Source organism: Lissotriton helveticus, chromosome 3_1, assembly GCF_964261635.1.
Source record: "Lissotriton helveticus chromosome 3_1, aLisHel1.1, whole genome shotgun sequence".
Taxonomy (NCBI): Eukaryota; Metazoa; Chordata; class Amphibia; order Caudata; family Salamandridae; genus Lissotriton; species Lissotriton helveticus.
This window is the reverse complement of record NC_136061.1, coordinates 1,202,589,976-1,202,611,822: the sequence shown is the minus strand read 5'-3', so window position 1 is coordinate 1,202,611,822 and position 21,847 is coordinate 1,202,589,976. Positions and strand designations below refer to the sequence as shown.

Genomic DNA, 21,847 nt, shown 5'->3' with positions numbered 1-21,847 from the left:
TCCAGTAAGTTCCAAACAGCAGGATTTCTTAGAGGACTTTAGAGGCCACGCTCCCTTTCTCCACCACTATGTAAACACGCCTCCTGGCGCACTGCAGGTTGGGGCATAAAGTCCCCTTGGATGCTGCAGGCTCTTAGAGGCCAACAAGCCCTCTTGTTACCTCCATTAGGTCCCAAACAGCCTGATTGCTGAGAGGACTTCGCAGGCCACATTCCCTTTCTCCACCACTCTGCAAATGTGCCTCTTTGTGCACTGCTGTTTGGGGGATGACGTCTTCTTGGATGCTGAGAGTTCTTGGGGGCCCAGAAGCTGGTGGTAGTAAGTCAGACACAGCAGATATATATTAGATACAAATGCATACTAATTATGACTATTGCATAGGCCACTTTATAAACAGCATTAGCACTTTATTCAATAATGGCAAATCCTAAGTGGGGATGATCCAACCAGGAAAATGCATTAACGCAGTAATGTGGGATAATCCTTCCTGTGAAGATGGTCACGTAGTAACTGATATGGGATAAGATAAAAATGCATACAATTGAAAAGTTTGATGCACAGTGTTACCCATTTGGTCCCATGACAGTACGTTAATGCATTTTAGTTTCAGTACTTCAGGAGATTATGTTGGAATTTGCTGGATATGTAGACATTAATATACAACACTGAAATATATTCAGTCACAATATCTTTATTTCGGCGAAATGCCATAAAAGAGACAAATTGAAGGTAAAATGCATTCTACATAATATCAAATTCCATTTAACTCCACAGTAAATCATAATAAAAATAGTAATAAAATATTTACATAGGTTAAAAAAGAGATCATTGCGATTTGAGAAGTTTTGCCCTTCTACACCAAATGCGATACAAAAACTTAGAAATTGCATAGACAATGGGCAAATCAGTGTTTTTAAAAGTCTATATACTTCCATACATCGACGAGAGCCCAGGTTCCTGCATAAATTAATTAGCTCATACTACCGTATTATACGATAACCCTCACGGAAGAACAGCACATATATGTCAGTCTCTTCTTTGGCAGTACATGCAGGACAACCCTTTTCCAGACCTTTTGTCCATTTATTTGTCACAGCATGGAGCGGGAGACATCCATGTCCAAACTGCAGGAAGAGTTTCCTAGCAAGAGTTGGTTGAATCACATCAAGCACAGATTCCATGGCATATGAGCATTTAACCTCCAGAAAGGAAGATGTCCTGGTACCAACCCCGGGGCCTGTGTACAAATTCCTCAGGTGCACATCCCAATATCTTCCAATCAGTTTCTTAAGTGTGATTCTAAAACAATTAGTACTCGGATTTTCCCAAAGATCACCATAGCCTAAAGCGAACAAAGTTTGTTAATCTCGATTAACTCTTTTTCAAATATGGCTAGTTCAGGAGTTGTCCATATCCTTCACCAATAGAGGAGTGCCCTACAACCAACCTCATGAGTGATAGGTCTGACGCCAAGATCTAGGCACAGTGGGGTTAAAGGAGTGCTTACTGGGAGCCCAACTATTTGCCTGAGAAACTTTAGTTAGTTTTTTGGACATTGATCTCCAAGCCCCGGTCCTTACAAAAATTTAGAAATCCATCCAAAATTCTTTGTAGCCCCATAGGGGATTTAAAGAGAAGCAGCGTATCGTCTGCAAACATCAATGCCGGCACATGTCCCTGGGCCAACCTTCGGGCATCGATGTTCTTACATTGGCCCAGGGCATGCACCAATCCATTGATGTATATGCAGAAGAGTGTAGGGGCCAAGACGCACCCCTGTCTCACTCCCCTATTTACTGGAATCGGAGTGGTAAGGTCACCATTCTTCCCATATCTAACTCTAGCAAAGTTCCCCTCATGGAGGCATTTTATTATTTCTAAAAGATAGTGGGGAAGCCCCAATTCCCACAACACCCTCCAGAGAGCTTCTCTGGGGACCAAGTCAAAAGCACTACGCAGGTCAACAAACACCAGATATAGACTCCCTCGTTCTGACTCCACCGATTTCCAGTAGTGGAGCTGGAGCCTAAATACCTGGTCTATTGTAGAGGTTTTGGTTCTAAACCCAGCCTGAAGATGGGACAAGATTTCATTATCGTCTAGCCAGGTTTGAACACGATCTAGAATAATTCTAGCGAAGACCTTTTGAGACACGTCTAACAGACTAATAGGTCTGTAGTTACCTGGGAGTAATGGAGAACCTTTTTTATATATGGGGATGACCTCTGCCCATAGCCACGATGCTGGTAGATCCATTCCAAGTAAAATAGCGCTAAAAATCACCCACAGAACAGGACCCCACATTTTTCTTGTAAAGTTCTCCCAGGACATGATCTAAACCTGGTGCTTTTCCTAGGATAATCCTATTAATTGAATTTTCAACCTCATTCATAGTGATCGAGGGAAAATCTGTATCTATACTGGAAGAACTAGTCGGTAATGTGCTCTTATTTGTACTAATACAATGCTCCAGGGCATAAAGGGCCTGGTAATGAGCCTCCCAACTCTCTGCCGCAATATTTGAGTCCAAGGGTATCCGACCTTCGCTACTTCCCGTTGCAACTAAATTCCAAAAGGCCTTCACATTCTTACTTTCCAAGGCACTTTTCATCTTGTCCCATTGTGCAATTCCCCAAGTAATCTTAGCGTCAACGATACATTTTTTATACTGAGCTCTTGCTAATTTAATGGTATTTAGGCATCTATCTTGAATTGCCACAATAAGAACTTTCTTGGCTTTATTACAGCTTTTATCAAACCAACTCATCTTTTTCTGACTCTTTCCGCTTTTAGTGCAAGGTCTACAAAATACTTCCCTCAGCTTACAATAGATGGTATCATTTACAGCCCCAACTTTATTTAGTGATTCAAAACTTATACAAGCACCTTTAAAAAGCATCACAAATTCAGGGATAAGACTCTCATAAAGTGAGATCAGATTTTGTTCACACTTCTCCATCTGTATCCACTTTACCTTTCTCTTATTATTTGAGAAAAAAAGACCTTCCCTAGTGGATGGCTCTAAATTGGTAAGTCCTCTATCTATGGGGAGCATTAGGGATACTAGGAGAGCATTGTGGTCGCTATCATACCTAGAGAGTATGCTGAAATCTGTAACCAGGGACCATCCCCTGCATTCAATCTGAACATAGTCCAGGATTCACTCATGGCCTATCCTGTTATAGTTACAATTCCCCGCAGTTACAGGGTCGAAGTCAGTGTTTAAGGGTCAGGGCTTTTAATTGTAATGCCAAAGAGGTCCATGCCCTAATCGGGGTGGTGCTAATCTCAGGAATCTCCCATACCTCATCCTCTTCCCATCCATATGATTCATCAAAGTCTTTGATTGGTTCAAAGTGGCAATTTAGGTCGCCACTTACAAGAATCAAGCCGTCATCTGGCTGTCCCTCTAATATAGCATCTAACTGTTCTATTGTGTAGGACTCCTTTCCACTCTTTACAGGCCTCGAGTACACATTAAGTAGTTTAATTTTAAAATCTTTTTTGAATGTCAAAAAAAGACTCAAAATATCAGGCCCTGTCTCACCCTGCATTGAAATTTCACATCCTAAGTGACTCCCAATCCATGTTATAAGTCCTCCAGAAGGTCTTCCCTTGCCATTAGAGATAGCGGGAATAAAAAAGGAGGCAAAACCTTGTCGTTTGAAATCCTCAACAGCCCAGGTTTCCTGGAACATACATATGTCACAAGAGTCTATCAGTTTTTCCCATTCGGGGCAGTTCAGTTTACTTTTTAACCCTGCAATGTTCCATGAAAGCAGTTTGAGCTTAGGAGGGAGTTTTTCCAAAGGAGTAGAGATAGGTGTTTTCCCTATCTGTGTGCTCGAATTTTAGGTCGTTACTGGAGAAGGGTCCATTATGTTTAGAGATATCGCAGCTGGACTATCAGGAGAAGGAAGAAGAAAAAGAGAAACCTCTAGATCGAAGGGGAGGACAGTGCGGGAACCTTTCGGGCAAGTCTCTTTAGACGACTGGGGTCCAATATTCCTTAATTTATCACCATTTAATCTACCTCTTAGTTTTTCATCAAGTTTCCCCCCTAGTCAGTCGACCTTGTCCAATGGCCAAAATCTATTGAATAAGGGGATATTGGGCTGCTGAGGATTTTGGCTAGAGAGATTATGTCCCCGATGCAAATTCACTTTTTGCCAATCATGAAATCCGTTGCCTTGATCAGCCCTCCTTGCATTGGTAACCCCTGTCTCGTAAAAATATGTGAGAGGGAGACATTTAATGCGTCCATCTCTAAGTTGTTGAGTGTGGTAGGAATTTAGGAGGTATTGTGTGATGTGAGGTTTCCTTAAGTTTACAACTATTGAAGGACTGGACTTTTTAACAGTACCAGCGGTGCCAGGGAACAACACCTATAACCTTCATGGGATACCTGTTTCGGCGCACAAACTACAGAGACACGGGACACTTCCTTCGGCGTCAAAGATTCAAGGTTTATTACTGCAGGGAACACAGAAGTCACGACAAGTACAACACGTGTAACTTGGGGAGACTGCTTCAAATTGGTTCTGTGGATCGCTCCTTTTATACAAATTTAACTCATAGGACAACATGGTACACAAAAGTTTACAACCTGGTTCCCATAATTATCCCTCAGAGGGGTCGCTTTGGTCACTTTGGTACACATAAGGTCCGGAACATAAGTGCGGAAACATTTGGCGGTTCCCAACTGTAAAAACCCATCTTCCCAACATTAGTGAATTCCAATCGGCAGTAAAACAGATCGAAATAGGGACAAAGACAGGTGCAGAGGGAGATGAAGACAGTGGGGAAATCGAAAAGGGTGTAAAAGGGGAGGTATCGGGAAACACGAGATACAGGCATCAAAGGGACGTGCCTAATGAGATGCACGGCTGAGGCAATAAACCGGCACGGCAAGATGAGCCTCAAGCGGGGCCATCTGCCTTACAGTATCATCCCCCTCATCGTAAAAGATATTTACAAAGTACATGTGTCTTCCACAAATATCCTGAGAGTCCCAGGGTGACGAAGCGGACAGTGTCCGTTCGCTGGCTACTTGAGGGCAAGAGACAAAATGGATGCCGTATCTAAGATGGAACCCGTGGGTACAGATGAAAAACCCACATATCAAACGAACGGTTTAAGTTAGCACAGCGAAACTGCGCACACTTACTAAACTCGTCATTTGCGGTTCTTAGATACCAGACTCGACCATATTCGTGCGAGTCGAAAACATCACTTAAAATTGTCACGGAACCTCAGACGCTCCTTTTGCCCTCATGTAGGCAAGCACTAGTCGGAATCATATTCGATATTCATCAGACCCTCGAGATGTTGCTGTAGCATAGCTCTGTCCAACCGAGACCCTTTGGTAACAGGTGGCTGTCTCATACACGTTGTAGCACAGAGGCCACATAAGGCAGGACCGCACTGCACGCAAAGGCAACACGTGAACAGGAACACTACAACGACTCCAATGATCGTCAGAATTTTCCAACCCCAAGTCGACATCAGGCCCCAAAACCATCCAAGTAGCGTCCAATCCCCTACATCCACGTGTATGGATTCGGAGATCTTATGCAACTTCGAGATGGCTCGATAGACAGTCGGAGCGTTATCAGGAATGAAAATACAGCAGCTCGAATGGATCACCTTACATACCCCACCTCGATCTGCTAAGATCACATCTAAAACCATACGGTTTTGTAACGTCATAAGTCTATCCGCCTGAAGTTCTGTGGTGATATTACCAAGGGCACTGGCAGTAATATTAGCTGTCGATTCTACCACTCGAGTCAACTGTCTTAGGTTCCTACTATTAACCATAGGTCCCCAAAATGGGAGGAAACCCTTGAAAAAGTCTCCTGCCTCTTGACCGGCAGTATCCTCTTTGCTAATTACGCCCCTCACAACTCTAGTTTTGTGATAATCTGCATCTACAGTAAATGTCGGAGGCAACAAGTTTGCGATAAAACATGAGCCCATGAAGTCAGAGGGCAACCATGCATATGCACGATCATGACAAATAAAGTATGTACCCTTGGCAGCCAAAAACACAGGGGACGAGACCATTGGCAAAATATAATTTTCAGTGCAAGCACTCTCTCCAAGTCGGGCTTTCGATCTACGGCCGCGACCTATTAAACAGAAATTGCCAGTGTGGGGTACGACCCATATCGGAGGCGAGCTTTTAAGCTGTTTTTCACCAGTGAACACACTATATTCGCCTCTACTTAGGACCCTATAGGCTTGTACCTCTTCTTCAGGGATAAGCGAGGGATCATAGATATCGCTATCTAAATCCTCTATTGCTATAGACAAAGATTTTTGGTACGAGGTAGGACCAGAGTAGGGGGAACGTGGTTCTCGAATGGGGTGGAAACCCAGTGCGCTTTGAAACATTGTTTGTAATGCTCGAGCAGACCCTTGGGAGCTATACGGTAACACCAGATATGGAATTCCCTTATCCGTAGTATGTGGCATCAACCCACACACCCAACAATTAGTAGTGTTAACCACTAACTGATGCTGATGAAGGAGTTGAATAAAGGAATTGTTGCGGAATTCTGCACGTCTAGCCTGCTCGTGTTCAGGTAAGATGTGAAAAGAATGAGGAGAGTCAGTGAAGATGAGTTTAAGGTCAGGGGTAGGAGTAGGTATAGTGGAAGGCAAGAAGTAAGTCATTGTGTAATACACCCCACCCGCAAATAACGCAGAAACAGTCACAAACAGTACAAATATTTGGAACACAAAACATTTAGTACGACTGAGTTGCTGCAGCTTGAATCTTTGTGCTTGAGCTTTTTCCAAGTCCATCAGCTTCAAAAATGCCATTCCCTATGACCGTCCGCAACGTTTCTTGACGCACTTCGTTCTGTGTAGCAATAGTCAATTCCTAGGAGTTCCCAGGAATCGACGGTCTTTAACCTAGCGTCAAGACCTACTAACCAGGAGGAAGTACACACGCGGCCCTACGGCCTTTATTTCACAAATATATATATATATATCAAAAACAAATGTCTCTCAGCTGTGGAAACAAAAAGTGTAAGGAACGAAGCTCAATGAATATATACAAAATAATTACAATAGTATGAGTGTTCAAACTGATCATGGAAAACGGGATAATGCTGGAAAACGGGATAATGCACTTGTCAAGGGACAGAACGGGGTTTTTTATTAGTCTTTAGTGCTGGATCTTAAAAAATATCGGGTTTTCCCAGGACGTGTCTGTTCGTTAAACAAAAGATCCGTTGAAGGGACAACGCCCTGTTGATCAGCTGAATGTTCTGGTCTTGAGTCTTCTGATGACAAGTGTTCAATAATGCCTTTTTGCTGCACTGAGGATTCTCCGACAGGTTGTGCGTCGCTGAAAGGTACAAACGCCGGCAATCCTTCGGTTTCAGTTGATGCAATGCCTTTCCTTACCCACGAGTCTGCTGGCAACGGAATGGGGACTTTCTTGGTATGGGTGGCATGCACCCAATTTTTCCGCCCCTCAAGACGAACTGCAGTTCTTGTGGCAAGGAGGACCTGATAGGGTCCAGTGAACCTGGGATCCAAATTGTTCTTGCGTGAAAAGTTTCGCGTTACCACCCAATCTCCGGGCTGGAGCTGATGGCCTGGACCCTCCGTCTGTGTCGGCAATGCTTCGTGAACCTGTTGGTGAATTAACCTCAGTTTAGCAGTCAAGTCATGAAGATAATCGATCAACATTGGATACTCAAGATCACAAAAGGCACCCGGTCTAGGGACCCCCCAAACATTGGCAGGGCGACCGAACACTATTTCATAGGGACTGAGCCCTACTCTGGAGTGTACAGTTGCCCTTGTTGACAGTAATGCTAAGGGTAAAGCGTCAGGCCACGAAAGACCTGTCGTAGCCTGGATCTTTGCTAGTTTTAGTTTAAGGGTACCATTGTACCCCTCAACCAAACCAGCTGACTGAGGATGATTGGCACTATGGAATTTCTGTACAATCCCTAACCCGCGACACACACTCTTCATCACGCTCCCAATAAACTCACTTCCGTTGTCTGACCACACAACCCGAGGCATTCCGTAGCGGGAAAAATACTCTTTGAGTAAAATTTTTGCCGTGGATAAAGCCGTATTATCCTTAAGGGGGTAGGCCTCAATCCACCTAGAAAATGCACACACCACAACCAGCACATACTTCAAATTATTACATCTCTCCATGTGGATAAAGTCTAACTGGATAACTTCGAAAGGGTACACAGGAGGGGCAAAATGGCCAGGTGGAGTGGGAGTGCCCTTACCAGGATTGTGCATCAAACACACCATACAATTCTTAACCAAGCGTTCAGCACATTTCGTAATACCATCATTCTTCCACACAGGAAACAGCAATTTACAGATACCTTTCGCGCTAATATGTGCTAACCCGTGTGCCATAGTCACAACAGCCAGCACATATGCATCAGGCAACATCCATCTTTTCTGTTCCGATAAGTCAGTCCAACAACCATTCGCATCCAACTTTCCCGTACTTTCTTTCCACTTCGTCTTTTCAGTCTCGGTGGCCTCATTCTGAATTGCTTTCACACTTTCGATAGTGTTCTCACACATACTTGATTCTGCAGGCCACCTAACCGAACTCGTCACATACATTCGAGTGCTAAGGTTCCGGGCAGTCTCCTTAGCAGTCTCATCCGCAAACGCATTACCACGACCAACATCATCCGTCACCTTACGATGCGCACTACATTTAACAATCGCCACTTGCTTAGGCAACGTAAGTGCATCCAAAAGATCATTTACAAGCTGGCCATGCTGAATCTTCGTACCATGTGACGTAAGGAATCCTCTCTCTCTCCACAGTCGTCCAAAACTATGTGCCACACCAAACGCATACTGGCTATCTGTAAACACATTCACCCGTTTATCTTTAGACAACACACACGCTCTCGTCAAAGCAATTAGCTCAGCAGCCTGAGCCGAATTATGACTTAACCTTGCGCTCTCCACAATTGTTCTCAATGTAACTACAGCATACGCAGTCGTCACATCACCATTCGGTAACTTAAAACAGGAACCATCCACATACAAAGTACCATCGGGATCTGTCAATGGAGTATCTTTTAGGTCAATACGACCCTTGGTTTCCTCTTCAGTTTTGAGATAGCAGTCATGTACTGCTTCACCACTTGATTCTGTGTCGATCGGCAGCAATGTTGCTGGATTCAACACATTACACCGTTTTATCCGTATATGACTGGCCAGCAACGTCAACTCATAACCAGACAATCTTGCACTTGTCAGATGTTGAGTTTTCGTTCGGTTCAATAAAGTGTCGACTGCATGCGGAACCATTACCGTGAGCATGTTATCCATGACTAGACCAGCGGACTGTCGAATGGACGCCGCAGCTGCCGCTGTTGCCCTTAAGCAACTTGGCAAGGCTCTTGCTACTGGGTCTAAAGTCGAAGAAAAATAGGCACATGGGCGTTGCTTACCACCAAAAGGTTGTGTCAAAACACTCAACGCGCAACCATCCCTCTCGTGAACGTATAGTGTAAATGGCTTACTGTAGTCAGGAGTGCCCAACACAGGAGCCGAACACAACGCATCACGCAATTCAGAAAAACTTTTCTGACATTCTTCAGACCAAGGTACTGGAGATGAAACGTCTTTGCATGTAAGGGCTATCAATGGTTTCGCCAACAATGAAAAATTTGGAATCCATTGTCTGCAGTAGGACGTAATACCTAAAAAGGCACGAACATCTCTTTGGGTTTTTGGCACAGTCATTCGGGAAATCGCTGCAATTCTCTCTGGGGTCAACCTTCTCCCTTCTCTTGACAATAAGTGACCTAGATAGGTAACTTCTTGACAACAATACTGTAGCTTTGAAGGCGATACCTTGTGGTGCAATTCATGTAGATAGTGTAACAATGATACTGTAGCCGTTTTGCAAATAGCCTCCGTATCAGCTGCCACTAAAAGATCGTCAACATATTGAATCAAAGCTGCACCTTTAGGTAGTACAAAGGCATCAAGTTGACCTTTAAGTGCTTGGCTATAGATTGATGGACTCTCACAGTAGCCCTGTGGAGCGCGTTTTAGCCTAAAACTGCGACCTCCTAATGAGAATCCGAATAGGTCTCTGCTTTCCTCTGCAATCGGGATGCTAAAGAAAGCATTCTTTAGATCGATCACTGTGAACCAGGAGGCAGATGCTGGAATCATTGTTAGTAAAGCCGTAATGTCGGGGACCACAGGAAATTGCGGAACCACTATTTTGTTTACCTCTCTCAAATCTATAACAAAACGATACACAGGAGGTTTAGTTGGGTCAGTTCGTTTCAGAATTGGCAATACAGGGCTATTACACACGTTTCCACGAGTTTCTTCAACAACACCTTTTCCAATGAGATCATGAATGATTGCTAACAGCGCTCGTTCACCTTCGAGAGAAATACGATATTGAGGTAAACGCGGTAATCGCGCATTTTGTTTCAATTGAATCACATAGGGTGGAATGTCTAGTAGGCCCACGTCATTGGGACCTGTGGCCCATAAGGACGCAGGGAGGGAACTCAGTTCCGGTGGGAATTTATCAACCGATAAATACATGGGAGAGATCACTCTCCGTCCCAATGTAAGCTCCACTCCTTCTGGGGAACAGTACAATGTTGCATATAGTCGTTTCAACAAATCCAGCCCCAAAAGATTCTCACCACAACCTGTAGATAGAATCAGTGGAGCCGTTAGCTTACGTGGTCCAATCATAAGAGGCAAAGGGTTAGAGACTGGGTTACTAACAGGGGCGCCAGAGAATCCAACGGAAACATTCGTTAAGCCAGACAAAGGTGCGCCAGGGAGTTTTGAATGCATGATGGAACTTTTCGTCGCACCAGTGTCTAACAGAAAAGGCTCAACTACACCAGATGTAGTCACTGCAACGTAAGGCCCACTCTGATCGACCGGAACTGACACTACTCCCTCTCTTTGTCGTTGGCTGTCCCAGTAGTGGTCATTTACAACAGTCTCGTGATCTATATAATAATCATCAACATTATACTGTGCAGATCGAACTGACCCCGCATTTCGCTGGTCAAAATAATTATTTGCATCTGAAAGGTTTTGATGACGATCAATCTGATTGTGGGATGAACCACGACCTCTACCACGTGGTGCCTGCTGAGGACCACCGCCACGATTTCCTCGTGTCGACACACCATTCAGACGGTCCCGTAAAGCAAGACAATCATATTTTAGGTGTCCCTCTTTCCTACAATATGCGCACTGATTATACCCAAGTGAAGATCTGGGATCAAAGTTGTCAGAGCGCGGCTGTGTCCTATCGGGCTGTGCTCGTGGTCGATACTGCTGTTGTGAATCATTTTGGTTTGATCGTGGAGGGTATGCTTGCTGCAACAAAACCTTCGTTTTGAGTTCTTTCGTTTTCTTTTCTACACGATCACTTTCTTCCTTTTCCCTATTCTCATAATACTGAGCCGTTGCTAGTATTTGCGCAGGGGTTGAAACTGCCCACGCACTCTCTGAATTCTTCAATTTGTTGCTTAGTTCAGGCAACAAATTTGACACAAATTTGTCAACGAATAACCGCTGGCCTCCCTCAGCGCCCATGTCCTGGCCGCTGTGGTCGACAAACGCTTCCTCAAACCTTGTAAAGAAATCTGAGACACTCTCGTCTTTCTTTTGCTTACAAGCTGATAACTTATCCCAGTTCACCTTCATCGCTGGCATAAGAGTTTTCATGAGCGTAATGATTTTCTGAGGCAAATCCAAGATCAACTGTTCAGGTTTAGCCCCACCGACTTGTAATGCATCAGCTGCTAGTAGTGCAGCCCAATCACCCCCTAATTCAGCTGCGTGATCGGCTTGACGAATTTTAGCCCAAACTGGTTGCGGTACAACATTGCCAAACAACATGTCGATGTCGGCAATATTCATAATAGAAGCTTCTATTAGTTGTGATAACTCCTTATAATAACCAGCCGGATTTTTACGCGGATCGGGTAAGGATTGCTTCACTTGCAAAACTTCAGATCGTTTCCATGGAAGATGTATCCACACCCTTCGAAAATGCGGTAGCACCACAGGGTTCGCATTAGGATCACCAGGCACCCACAGTGGCGGAACTTCTCTCATGGGATACTGACCAGGAACCGCTTTCCAGTTCTCAGTGGTATCATCTAATGATATCCGAGAATGTGCTGTGGGTCTGAATGCTAATAAGCGTTCCACGGCACGTCGTACATCGTCTCCTATAATCATACCGTTCGAAAAGTGACTCTGGAGTTCAATTATATCGGACGGTACATCATTATTGTACCATTCTTCTCTCAAAAAGTTACACATCTCCTCAAATACGAATCTCTGCATAGGCTCATTAAACTGAGAAAACGTATCAAATACTACACGCGGAGTGTAATTAGCAGGATGTCTTATCCACCTATGTGCCATTGTTACTAACGTCTCCTTCTCCCTACCACTAGGGATCTGACTCCGTCTCTGAGGAGTTTCAGATGAATCAGACGAAAATAACGGACCAGAAAGAGGTGAATAAAGGGTAGCAGCAGAGTTAGGAACACGCTTACGAACAGAAGGAGAAAGAAAAACAGGGGCAACAACACTAGAGGTGAAGGAAGGCATAGTAGGAACGGGCAAGGTAGTTGGAGTAGCAGAAACAACAGTCTGCAAAGGTACAGGTACGGGAGCAGTAGGAACGAGGACAGGTGGTGGAACAGACGTAGGGTTAACAGCGGGCTGGCCCGCAGCCGCTGGAGCAACAAGAGGAACAACAGGAGGAGCTATAGGAGGAACTACAGGAGCAGTAGCACCCTGTACATAAGGAGGTGGTGATTTCATCAAGTAGGATAACAAGGAATCCTCCTTTAAATCTTCTTCTTTCTTTTCTAGATTATTCGGTAAAACTGGGTAACATTTATCTATTTTCATGTGATGCAATCTAGTAGCGATTTCCATGTCTTTTTCTTCTTTGTCTTGTCTACATTCTTTTATAGCTTGCATTATCGGAACAAACTCTTGCTTTTTATCCTTTTTAAGTTGTTTGATTTCTTTCTGCTTGGCCTCTTTACGCCATATCCGAAAGGAATCAAACATAGCTGGCCTAGCTTTCTTTAAAAATAATTTAGCCTCAAGATTATCTAAAATCGAAAGTTCAAAAGTTCCGTGTGGTGGCCATCTAAGGTCACCGTCTTTCTTTGTATAGCGGATCCAGTAATCATTATATATTATAGGACCCACCCCATGTCGACTATAAAGATCATGTATTGGAGTTCCAACTGGAGGTATCGGACATGAGTCCTCCAACCGGGAATCCATTGCGCAACATTTGAAAATACGAAACAAATCACTATGGCTAGGCATCGTGCACACTAACCCAGTATCAAACTTCAAGGATTACCGAAGCAATAAAACCTCGTGTAAGTCAAAACCCTCGGTTTTTGGCAATTGCAACTGTCAAATAATACTAAGAACCAATACTAAGAACCACAAATGCAATGGAACCATGCAATACAACAAAGCCTTAAGGCTATTACAAAGCTCGGAGAGCTATTACCACAAAGCCTTAAAGGCTAACCACAAAGCTTTCAGAAAGCTAGAACAACCACTAAGGACTGGGAGCGACCCACAAATACTTAACTCAGAACTTCAATGGCGTCACCAGGAAGGCCCGTCTATCGTCTCGCTTGTACATAAGGTCTACGCCGGGCGTCGAAGACAGGTCGACAGTCAGGGCATCGGTCCGTTGCAGCCGTCAGGAGGCGGGAATCTTCGCAGGGAACAACTTCGGGCCACTTATTTCGACAACAGGATCGATGAAGCGGGGTGCACCTTCCCTCGGAGATTTCACACGAAGTTCCTCACGATCATCAGGCTTTGGACCGGCCCGGTACCGCTGAAGTCGCCCCACGTTGGGCACCAACTGAAGGACTGGACTTTTTAACAGTACCAGCGGTGCCAGGGAACAACACCTATAACCTTCATGGGATACCTGTTTCGGCGCACAAACTACAGAGACACGGGACACTTCCTTCGGCGTCAAAGATTCAAGGTTTATTACTGCAGGGAACACAGAAGTCACGACAAGTACAACACGTGTAACTTGGGGAGACTGCTTCAAATTGGTTCTGTGGATCGCTCCTTTTATACAAATTTAACTCATAGGACAACATGGTACACAAAAGTTTACAACCTGGTTCCCATAATTATCCCTCAGAGGGGTCGCTTTGGTCACTTTGGTACACATAAGGTCCGGAACATAAGTGCGGAAACATTTGGCGGTTCCCAACTGTAAAAACCCATCTTCCCAACATTAGTGAATTCCAATCGGCAGTAAAACAGATCGAAATAGGGACAAAGACAGGTGCAGAGGGAGATGAAGACAGTGGGGAAATCGAAAAGGGTGTAAAAGGGGAGGTATCGGGAAACACGAGATACAGGCATCAAAGGGACGTGCCTAATGAGATGCACGGCTGAGGCAATAAACCGGCACGGCAAGATGAGCCTCAAGCGGGGCCATCTGCCTTACAGTATCATCCCCCTCATCGTAAAAGATATTTACAAAGTACATGTGTCTTCCACAAATATCCTGAGAGTCCCAGGGTGACGAAGCGGACAGTGTCCGTTCGCTGGCTACTTGAGGGCAAGAGACAAAATGGATGCCGTATCTAAGATGGAACCCGTGGGTACAGATGAAAAACCCACATATCAAACGAACGGTTTAAGTTAGCACAGCGAAACTGCGCACACTTACTAAACTCGTCATTTGCGGTTCTTAGATACCAGACTCGACCATATTCGTGCGAGTCGAAAACATCACTTAAAATTGTCACGGAACCTCACTATACACTCTCCTTCAATATCTTTGGTCTTATTTCCCAGCCAACTAACTCTACGTGTCAGTAAAATATAATTTGGATTTACTATTTGCCCTCTACTAGAGAAGAAATGGAGACATTTGTTTTTTAGCTCATAAAGGGTCTCTTTTAGTCCTAGGCTGGGAGATGGAGCACCAGAGAGGATAACTACATACGGTATTGAAGCCGGGGGTAAATCAAGTATTGGTACATTTTGTTGGATATGAATTTTATCAGAAGGAACGTTGGTCACTGGGCTTAGATCTAGGGCTACACCCTCCTTTTCAGGAAGATCCCCACCACCAGATTTATCCGCTACTCGGCCATTTGTTATAGTTTTCTTTTCCTCTGGGGGAGTTACACATTTCCCCCCCACCCTGATCAGAGGTTCCAACCCCTCTCTCAATTGGCCTCAGCCCAACAGGGACCTCAGTAACAGTCGAAATATCTCTTGCTACAGGGGCAACTTCTCTCTCTTTCCTGGTCTCATATAAATTTATTAACTTGTCCATACGTGCATGAATATGGGCAAACTCTTCTTTTAACAAGTTTTTTAATTGGATTTCAAAGGACTTCAATAAAGTAGGTAACCAGGTGGGCTCAGTAGTTTCCATTTTTTCCTGGGCCTTACTAGCGTTTTGTGATTCTGGGTCACTTTCTGGGTCGAATAGAGAATCTCCTTAGGTTTTTTGCCTCTTTGCCCCAACTTTGGTTGACTTAGTATGGGGCTTACTCTTAACGGGCTTTTTGGCCCCTCTTGCCGGGCCCCTTTTTCCTAGAGATATTTTTGGTATGGTACCTACATCCTTGGTTAACAAGGTGCTTTGTATTGTCGTTTTTGGTGTTGGAGGAGTGTCACTCAACAAGGTTGTAAAACTGGGCTCATCACAGATCACTTGCAAATCTGGGGTCAATGATAATCTGCTTTCAGTGCGCTCTATTTCAGTTGCCACCACCCCTATTGCTCTTTGGAGCATCTTATCAGTAGATGTTTGGGGAAGAGGAGGAGGCACTACTTCCAGTGGAGAATGACATAGGGCTTTTGTAATATGCTTCTTCATATTAAATGTTAAAACCTTAAAAACTAAATAAATGGAATTTGGCTATTAACATAAATTAAATTAAATTAGAATTAAAAAGAAAAATAACCTTATTTAAAAGGGGCATACACACTTTATATATCAGAAAGCGTTTGTCTTACAAGTTCCAACAGTAAGTCGTCTTTTAGAAAAGTCCTCCTTCAGTCTCAGTTTCAGAAAAGAAAACCAAAGGGGAAGGCCCAGCCCAGCCTCCTCCAAACGATGGTAGTGTGGCATTGGGACTTCTGGGACTTGTAGTCCCCCTCACGAAGCACTTAAATTTTGAAAGCGTTTAAGGTGGTGGAGGCGCTGGAATGGGCACTGGAGCTAGCAAGAAGATTCCCCCGGGACTCCTGTCCCACCAGGGGAACCACGAACAGCAAGACAACAGAAGTCAGCAACAGATGCCCTATGTCGGTGACCTCTTCCCAGGGGTAGAGTGTTTCCTCCAGCAATGTGGCTAGCGCAGTTTCACGCAGTTATCTGCCACCTTGCCGCACCTCAGGCCTGTCACCTAGCTCCCCGCAGCGTCTTTCCAAGCCGGCTGTTTGATATGCAGGGCCCGCATACACCCGCCAGGCACACGGGTGTTCACACAGCGCGGCAGCGCCCCTCCCTCTCCGGCACCGCAACGCTGACAACCCCAACGGGGTCCCAGGGCTCTTGGACTCTTACCGCCCTGTAGATCCACCCCAGCCGCTAGGGTCTTGCGCGAGCAGCTCCAGGTGTCAGCGCTCGCGGCTCCAGCCGAAAGGCAGCTAGTGTCCGTTCAGGGGAGATCGCTCTCAGAGTGCCATGTATCAGCCCCAGGGCTCATAGGGGACCGCCTCAGCATCCACTGCCTCCGTTGACTCAGGCTGCTAAATTTCTCGAGATAAGCACTTTTTCATGTATTTTTGCACTTTGAAAGCACTCAGCACTTTAATGTGGTGTAAATGGATCGATAATCGCAACAGGAATGAATTTGTGTTAGCAGCAATATATTTAAATGGATGGTTGGTGAGCAGTGTCTTTAAAAAGAGATAGAATATAACGCGCACATGTATGTGTCATTCAATGAGTCTCCTTATGAAGTTGGTGAATTCAAATGTATCGCAATCCAATGAGCAATCTTAATTGCATATATATTTCCGTTGATGATTGACTGATAGTAACAACATCTACACAGCATGAACAGAATGTGGACGGAATGTTACACAATGAAAATCATGGTCTGTTGCCTATGTTTATATATCACGGGGTGTAAGGGGTTAAATAGGACGCCATCATTTGCAGCGGGTCATGTGATCAAGGCTTTGTGAATACGGTTTAAACGCGTCATGGACAATGCACTGTGCACAATATCATTTAATGGACTAAAACAACAATAAAAATATTTGCAACGCACCTTGAAAGCATCCGTGCCTACTTCGAGTGATGGTGGCCACTGGGTAGTTATAGTTAGGATCACATTTTTACAGGAAATAGACTTTTTAGTTTGCTTAAATAACTGTGGCATAATTTGACGAAACTTCACTAAACTTTCCCAAAAAAGTCTCATTCACCTCAGTTCCTTCCTGCAACTGTTTGGGGGTGATCTGTCAAGCGGGCTGATAAAAAGTAGAGGTCCTTAAATGCATTTTCCCAATTATTTTTCCTTAGGAAACTTGAACAGTGATACTGCAAAAACTGCTGAAGTACACCAAATTTGCCTGAAAGCTAGATCTCTGTCCAAAAAGCTTTTTATGATTTGGTGTAAATCCGTTAATAGTTTTTGAGAAATTAATGCTCAGAACGTATAGATATTTCATGCCATGGAGGACCCACTGAGCTAAAGGTTCCTGAGATAAGATCTGATTGGCTACCACTACATCAACAACTCCCCTCTCTCCTTGTTTTTGTTTTATAAATATAATTGTAATCTCTGTAATTGTAATCTCTTCACTGCAGAAGGTCTACACACACACACCATTCTCTCCATCTCTTATTGTCTCTCTGTAAACATGGATGGGAGGAGCCATCCACATTGGAGAACCACTTAGAAGGTTATGATATGGGCTCCTATCAGGAACCCCTGAGTAATATATCGTTAGTGTAGTGAATCCGTGTACCTCCTAGTTGTATATAGTAGTGATTATTGTTTCATATGTAGCTGTCCTTAATACTGTTAATATAAGAGTAAACTCTATATTCCTATTGTTAAAATAGCCCTCAATAGAGTTAATAACTGTTTTAAACAAATTGCTCTAAGTTTGGTCCAAGTGTCCTTATTCTTTTTCCATTTCCCCGTTATTGCATACTTATTTTTCTAATGATGACTTTTATATAGTTTTTATGATTACAATTGTTATGGCTTATGTTGAAAGCAATAAAATGATGATGATGAGGTTGATGATGTTGATGATAATGATGATGATGATACTTTCTCTTATTGTATTGCGGATAATGCATGTCTGCTGCAGCTCATTCTGTTCTTCTTTATTCACCAGGAGAACTCCCCATGGTTTCGCGCCTCCAGGTAAATTGTAACGTTTCACATTTGGGTTGTAAATGTAAAGGCATTGTACCTGGCGCTGTATGGCAAGTCTCTAAGAATAAGTCATAGTTTTACAATCAACTATGCTAGTTGCACCCTGAGTACCTTGGTGCTACTGTTCTGAGCCATCGTCTTCCACAGACGACTCCCTTCACTGTGCCATATGAAAGCACTCTTCCTTATCCTCTTCACCATGTTTTCACACCCCGTCTTTATTCTTTACATCTTTCGGCCGCCATTTTGATTGCAACTCTTCCTTGTCTTCTCACAGATGCACCTGTTATAGGGCCTAATTTAGTCACCCCGTCACAACTGAGCCGGATATCCTGTCCACCTTATTTAAACTGCATGACGGATATCCGTCATGTTTGTGATGGAGTTCCTTTCCACCAAATTCTAGGTCAGGTCCATGGTACTGTAGGGACACAATCTGAAATCTTTCTCTGCTGCCGGCCCCACACAGACCACGGTTGTACGTGCTTTATTATTTTGTGATCCCCATTCAAGCCGCTGTTAACACCGGGATCGCAATTAGAAGTGAAGAGTTTACTGCACACTGTGATTACTGTGTGCGATAAAGTCTGCACCCCTGGACTTTTCACCCATTAAAGTGTGGAAAGTCAATACTGCTGAAATGTTACTGATGAAAAAGGCCTAGTAAATATCAAGATTTGCTGCTTTTGGTACAAAAAAAGGACCTAAGTTGAGTTTTTTTTCCATCGTTTTGGTGAAAATCATGTAATACGTATTATTTATTGCACTCTATAAATTCCATTGCCCAGGGTATAGGATTTTAATGGAAAAGTGCTCTCTCTGCATGTTATCTTGAAACTGCTCATAGGCGGGATATAAATAGGGGTTGTTGTCACCTTTGCTTTTGATCAGGAGCTGGGCATTCCTGTGGAGAGAAAGCCCTGATATCAATCCAGAGTGATGGCGGGCACCAGTTGTATCCGAGCCTCTTCATGAATCTGGAATGTTACTAAGGCTCTTTTAAATGGTTGAAAGGTGCTCAAATGAGTTCCTAAGTTTAGAGCCTTTAATATGGAGAGCACTTTACCTGAGCCCTTTGTATTTAGTCCGAAAGATGATGGCATATCGTGGGAGTTTGAACCTATGCAGCCGGTTAGCTTGTCTTTCTGGAAAACCTTAGGGTAGGTGAGACCCAATCCATCCGAGCAAGTTGAGTGCTGCACAATGGGGTGAAATAGGATTGCTCTTTCAGTGTAGGCCCTTCAGAGATGGGGTGATGAGATCATAGTGGTGCAGACAGGGTTCCAGTCAGGCTCAGTGTAGATTGCAGATGGTTATTTATGGTTGTCAGCCAAGCGTGGAAGACATTGCAAAGTGCATTCTGTGTTTGGCCACATCTTGGAACAGTGCAATTCTGTGCACCATTGGTGAAAAAGAGTCATCATTATGTAGCTGTTGGAAGGCAATCTATCTTTTAAACTTTTTATTTTATTTCTGAGAGCAGCGTTATATTGGAATAATAGTTAAGCATCATATTTACAGCTGTCAGTAGATGTAACGTGATGTTGCTCTGAAATTCCGCTAAGTAGACAGGAAAGCTTGCAGGTTTGGCAGGTGCGCGTAGGTAAATTTCAGTATTTGGGTTATATGGTTTCCTGTGTGCCTTGATGTCAATGGCACTACCTTTTGCAGACACATGAGGTTCACTGAGGTACACAGGCCCAATGAGAGTAGTGGATCCTTTGAAGCATAGAGAAGAAAAGTGTAGTTTTGCTGGGAGAGGTTGTAGATTGGGACTACAATACTGTAAAATCATTTCAAAGGAATCTTTCAAGTGAAATTATGAGATCTTGCTCCTAGAGTTATCAAAGATTTATGGTCAGATTTTAGGCACTATTACAATTTAAGTTAAATAGCCTTAGTATTTTCCTTAGGGGCATATTTACTAATATGTCACGCAGCGCTGCAAGTCACCTTGCTATATGACAAGGAAAGGGCAGGAATGCGCTGTATTTAACATAATAATGCGCATTCCTGCCTTTTCCCATCGCTGGCGCATGAGGATTGTTTTTGTGCAGGAATGGGCACCTTCCTGCACAAAAAAGCAATCTCCTGAGGCATTTCCCTCTTTCTATGTGTGCTGCAGAATAAGGCACAAATAGAAAGATGAAGTAAGAGGGAGAAATATGCAGAGGCGAGTGCAGAGGAGGGCTCACAGACTGGCCACTGAGGTCTAAATAACCCATTGTATTTTCCGTTGACCCCTTTTGGTACATTGAAAGTTCAACCTCCTTTGGTCATGCTTCTTTGTGATATTTCTATGTATGATTTACAGACTTCAAAGGGAGAATACCGAAAACTGAGACAGTAAAAGTCAAGAACATCCATGAGGACATACTTGTGGCCGTTCCGGAGCCATCTGAAGCAAACCCAAGGCCAGTGTTCTACTCTAGCAAATTGGAATCCACCCACGGTATGAACTCTTTACATGCTCTGTGACCTCGCTACATGATTCACCTGAACCGTGACAATTTCCATGGTAATTTGTCTTTGTTCAGCTTTTTTTTTTTCAATGCTTCTAAATTTGGCAGTTGTCCTCTGGTAGATTTTAATTTTTTGCCTACACCTAAAACATCAATCTTGGAAAATTTCTAAGACAGAGTCAGGTATTAGATATAAAACGAATGTATTTTCCAGGATCGATGGAGCACTTTAGTGCTGTGAGGCCTCAGGGTAGTTAGCCGCTATATAAATATAATTTTCATTTCATTTCATTAATTTCATTCATTACTTTACAAATGACGTTGCTGTAACAAGCACATCTCAAACATGAGGCAAAGTACAGTATTGTGCTTTGAAGTCAGACTAAGTCTGTATTTCAGTAAACATGATATGTGGGGTGAAGTGAGACATTTAATTAATTTCATTTGCAAGGTTTTGACATTTTCACATAAAACATTAGTAGGCATGCGTCTCCCAATGCGTGACTACTGACATGTCCTTTTCATATGTCTCGAGACGTGAAGAGGAAGCATGGAGGAAGGAGCAGTAAACCAGCCCCATCAGCTGAGGACTAGGCTTGGGCAGAATTTCAATTATGCCAGAGTAATCGGAATAGGTTTGCTAATATTGCATTACTCTTTGATGCAAAATTACCCAAAATGACACAATTACTCCAGCTTGACGAAAAAAGTCCTACAGCGAGTGCACATGTAGCGAACGTGAGTGGTTGCTCGTGCTCACTATTTGTGTTTTGCTGTATTTAGCGCTGTATCTTAGTGGAAAATGCATCCTGGCATCCATTTTTTAATCAAGGGTGTCTTTTGCGTTAAGAAAATAGTGTTAAATGCCGGTAGTAAGTTGGGGAAAAGTGCTAAACAGAGAAATACTCCTCGTGCAATTTTAATATAGTGAAA

General features: G+C 43.7%; 1 protein-coding gene across 1 annotated transcript in view; it reads left to right on the top strand.

Moving 5' to 3' along the window:
* LOC144823384 (interleukin-18-like) overlaps window positions 1-21,847 on the top strand; it is a 311,324-nt gene that overhangs the window by 75,369 nt on the left and 214,108 nt on the right. The window contains exons 3-4 of the mRNA XM_078681847.1: window positions 18,412-18,440; window positions 20,767-20,904. Of these exons, the coding sequence (XP_078537973.1) occupies window positions 18,412-18,440; window positions 20,767-20,904 (167 nt within the window). The remainder of the gene's footprint in view (window positions 1-18,411; window positions 18,441-20,766; window positions 20,905-21,847) is intronic.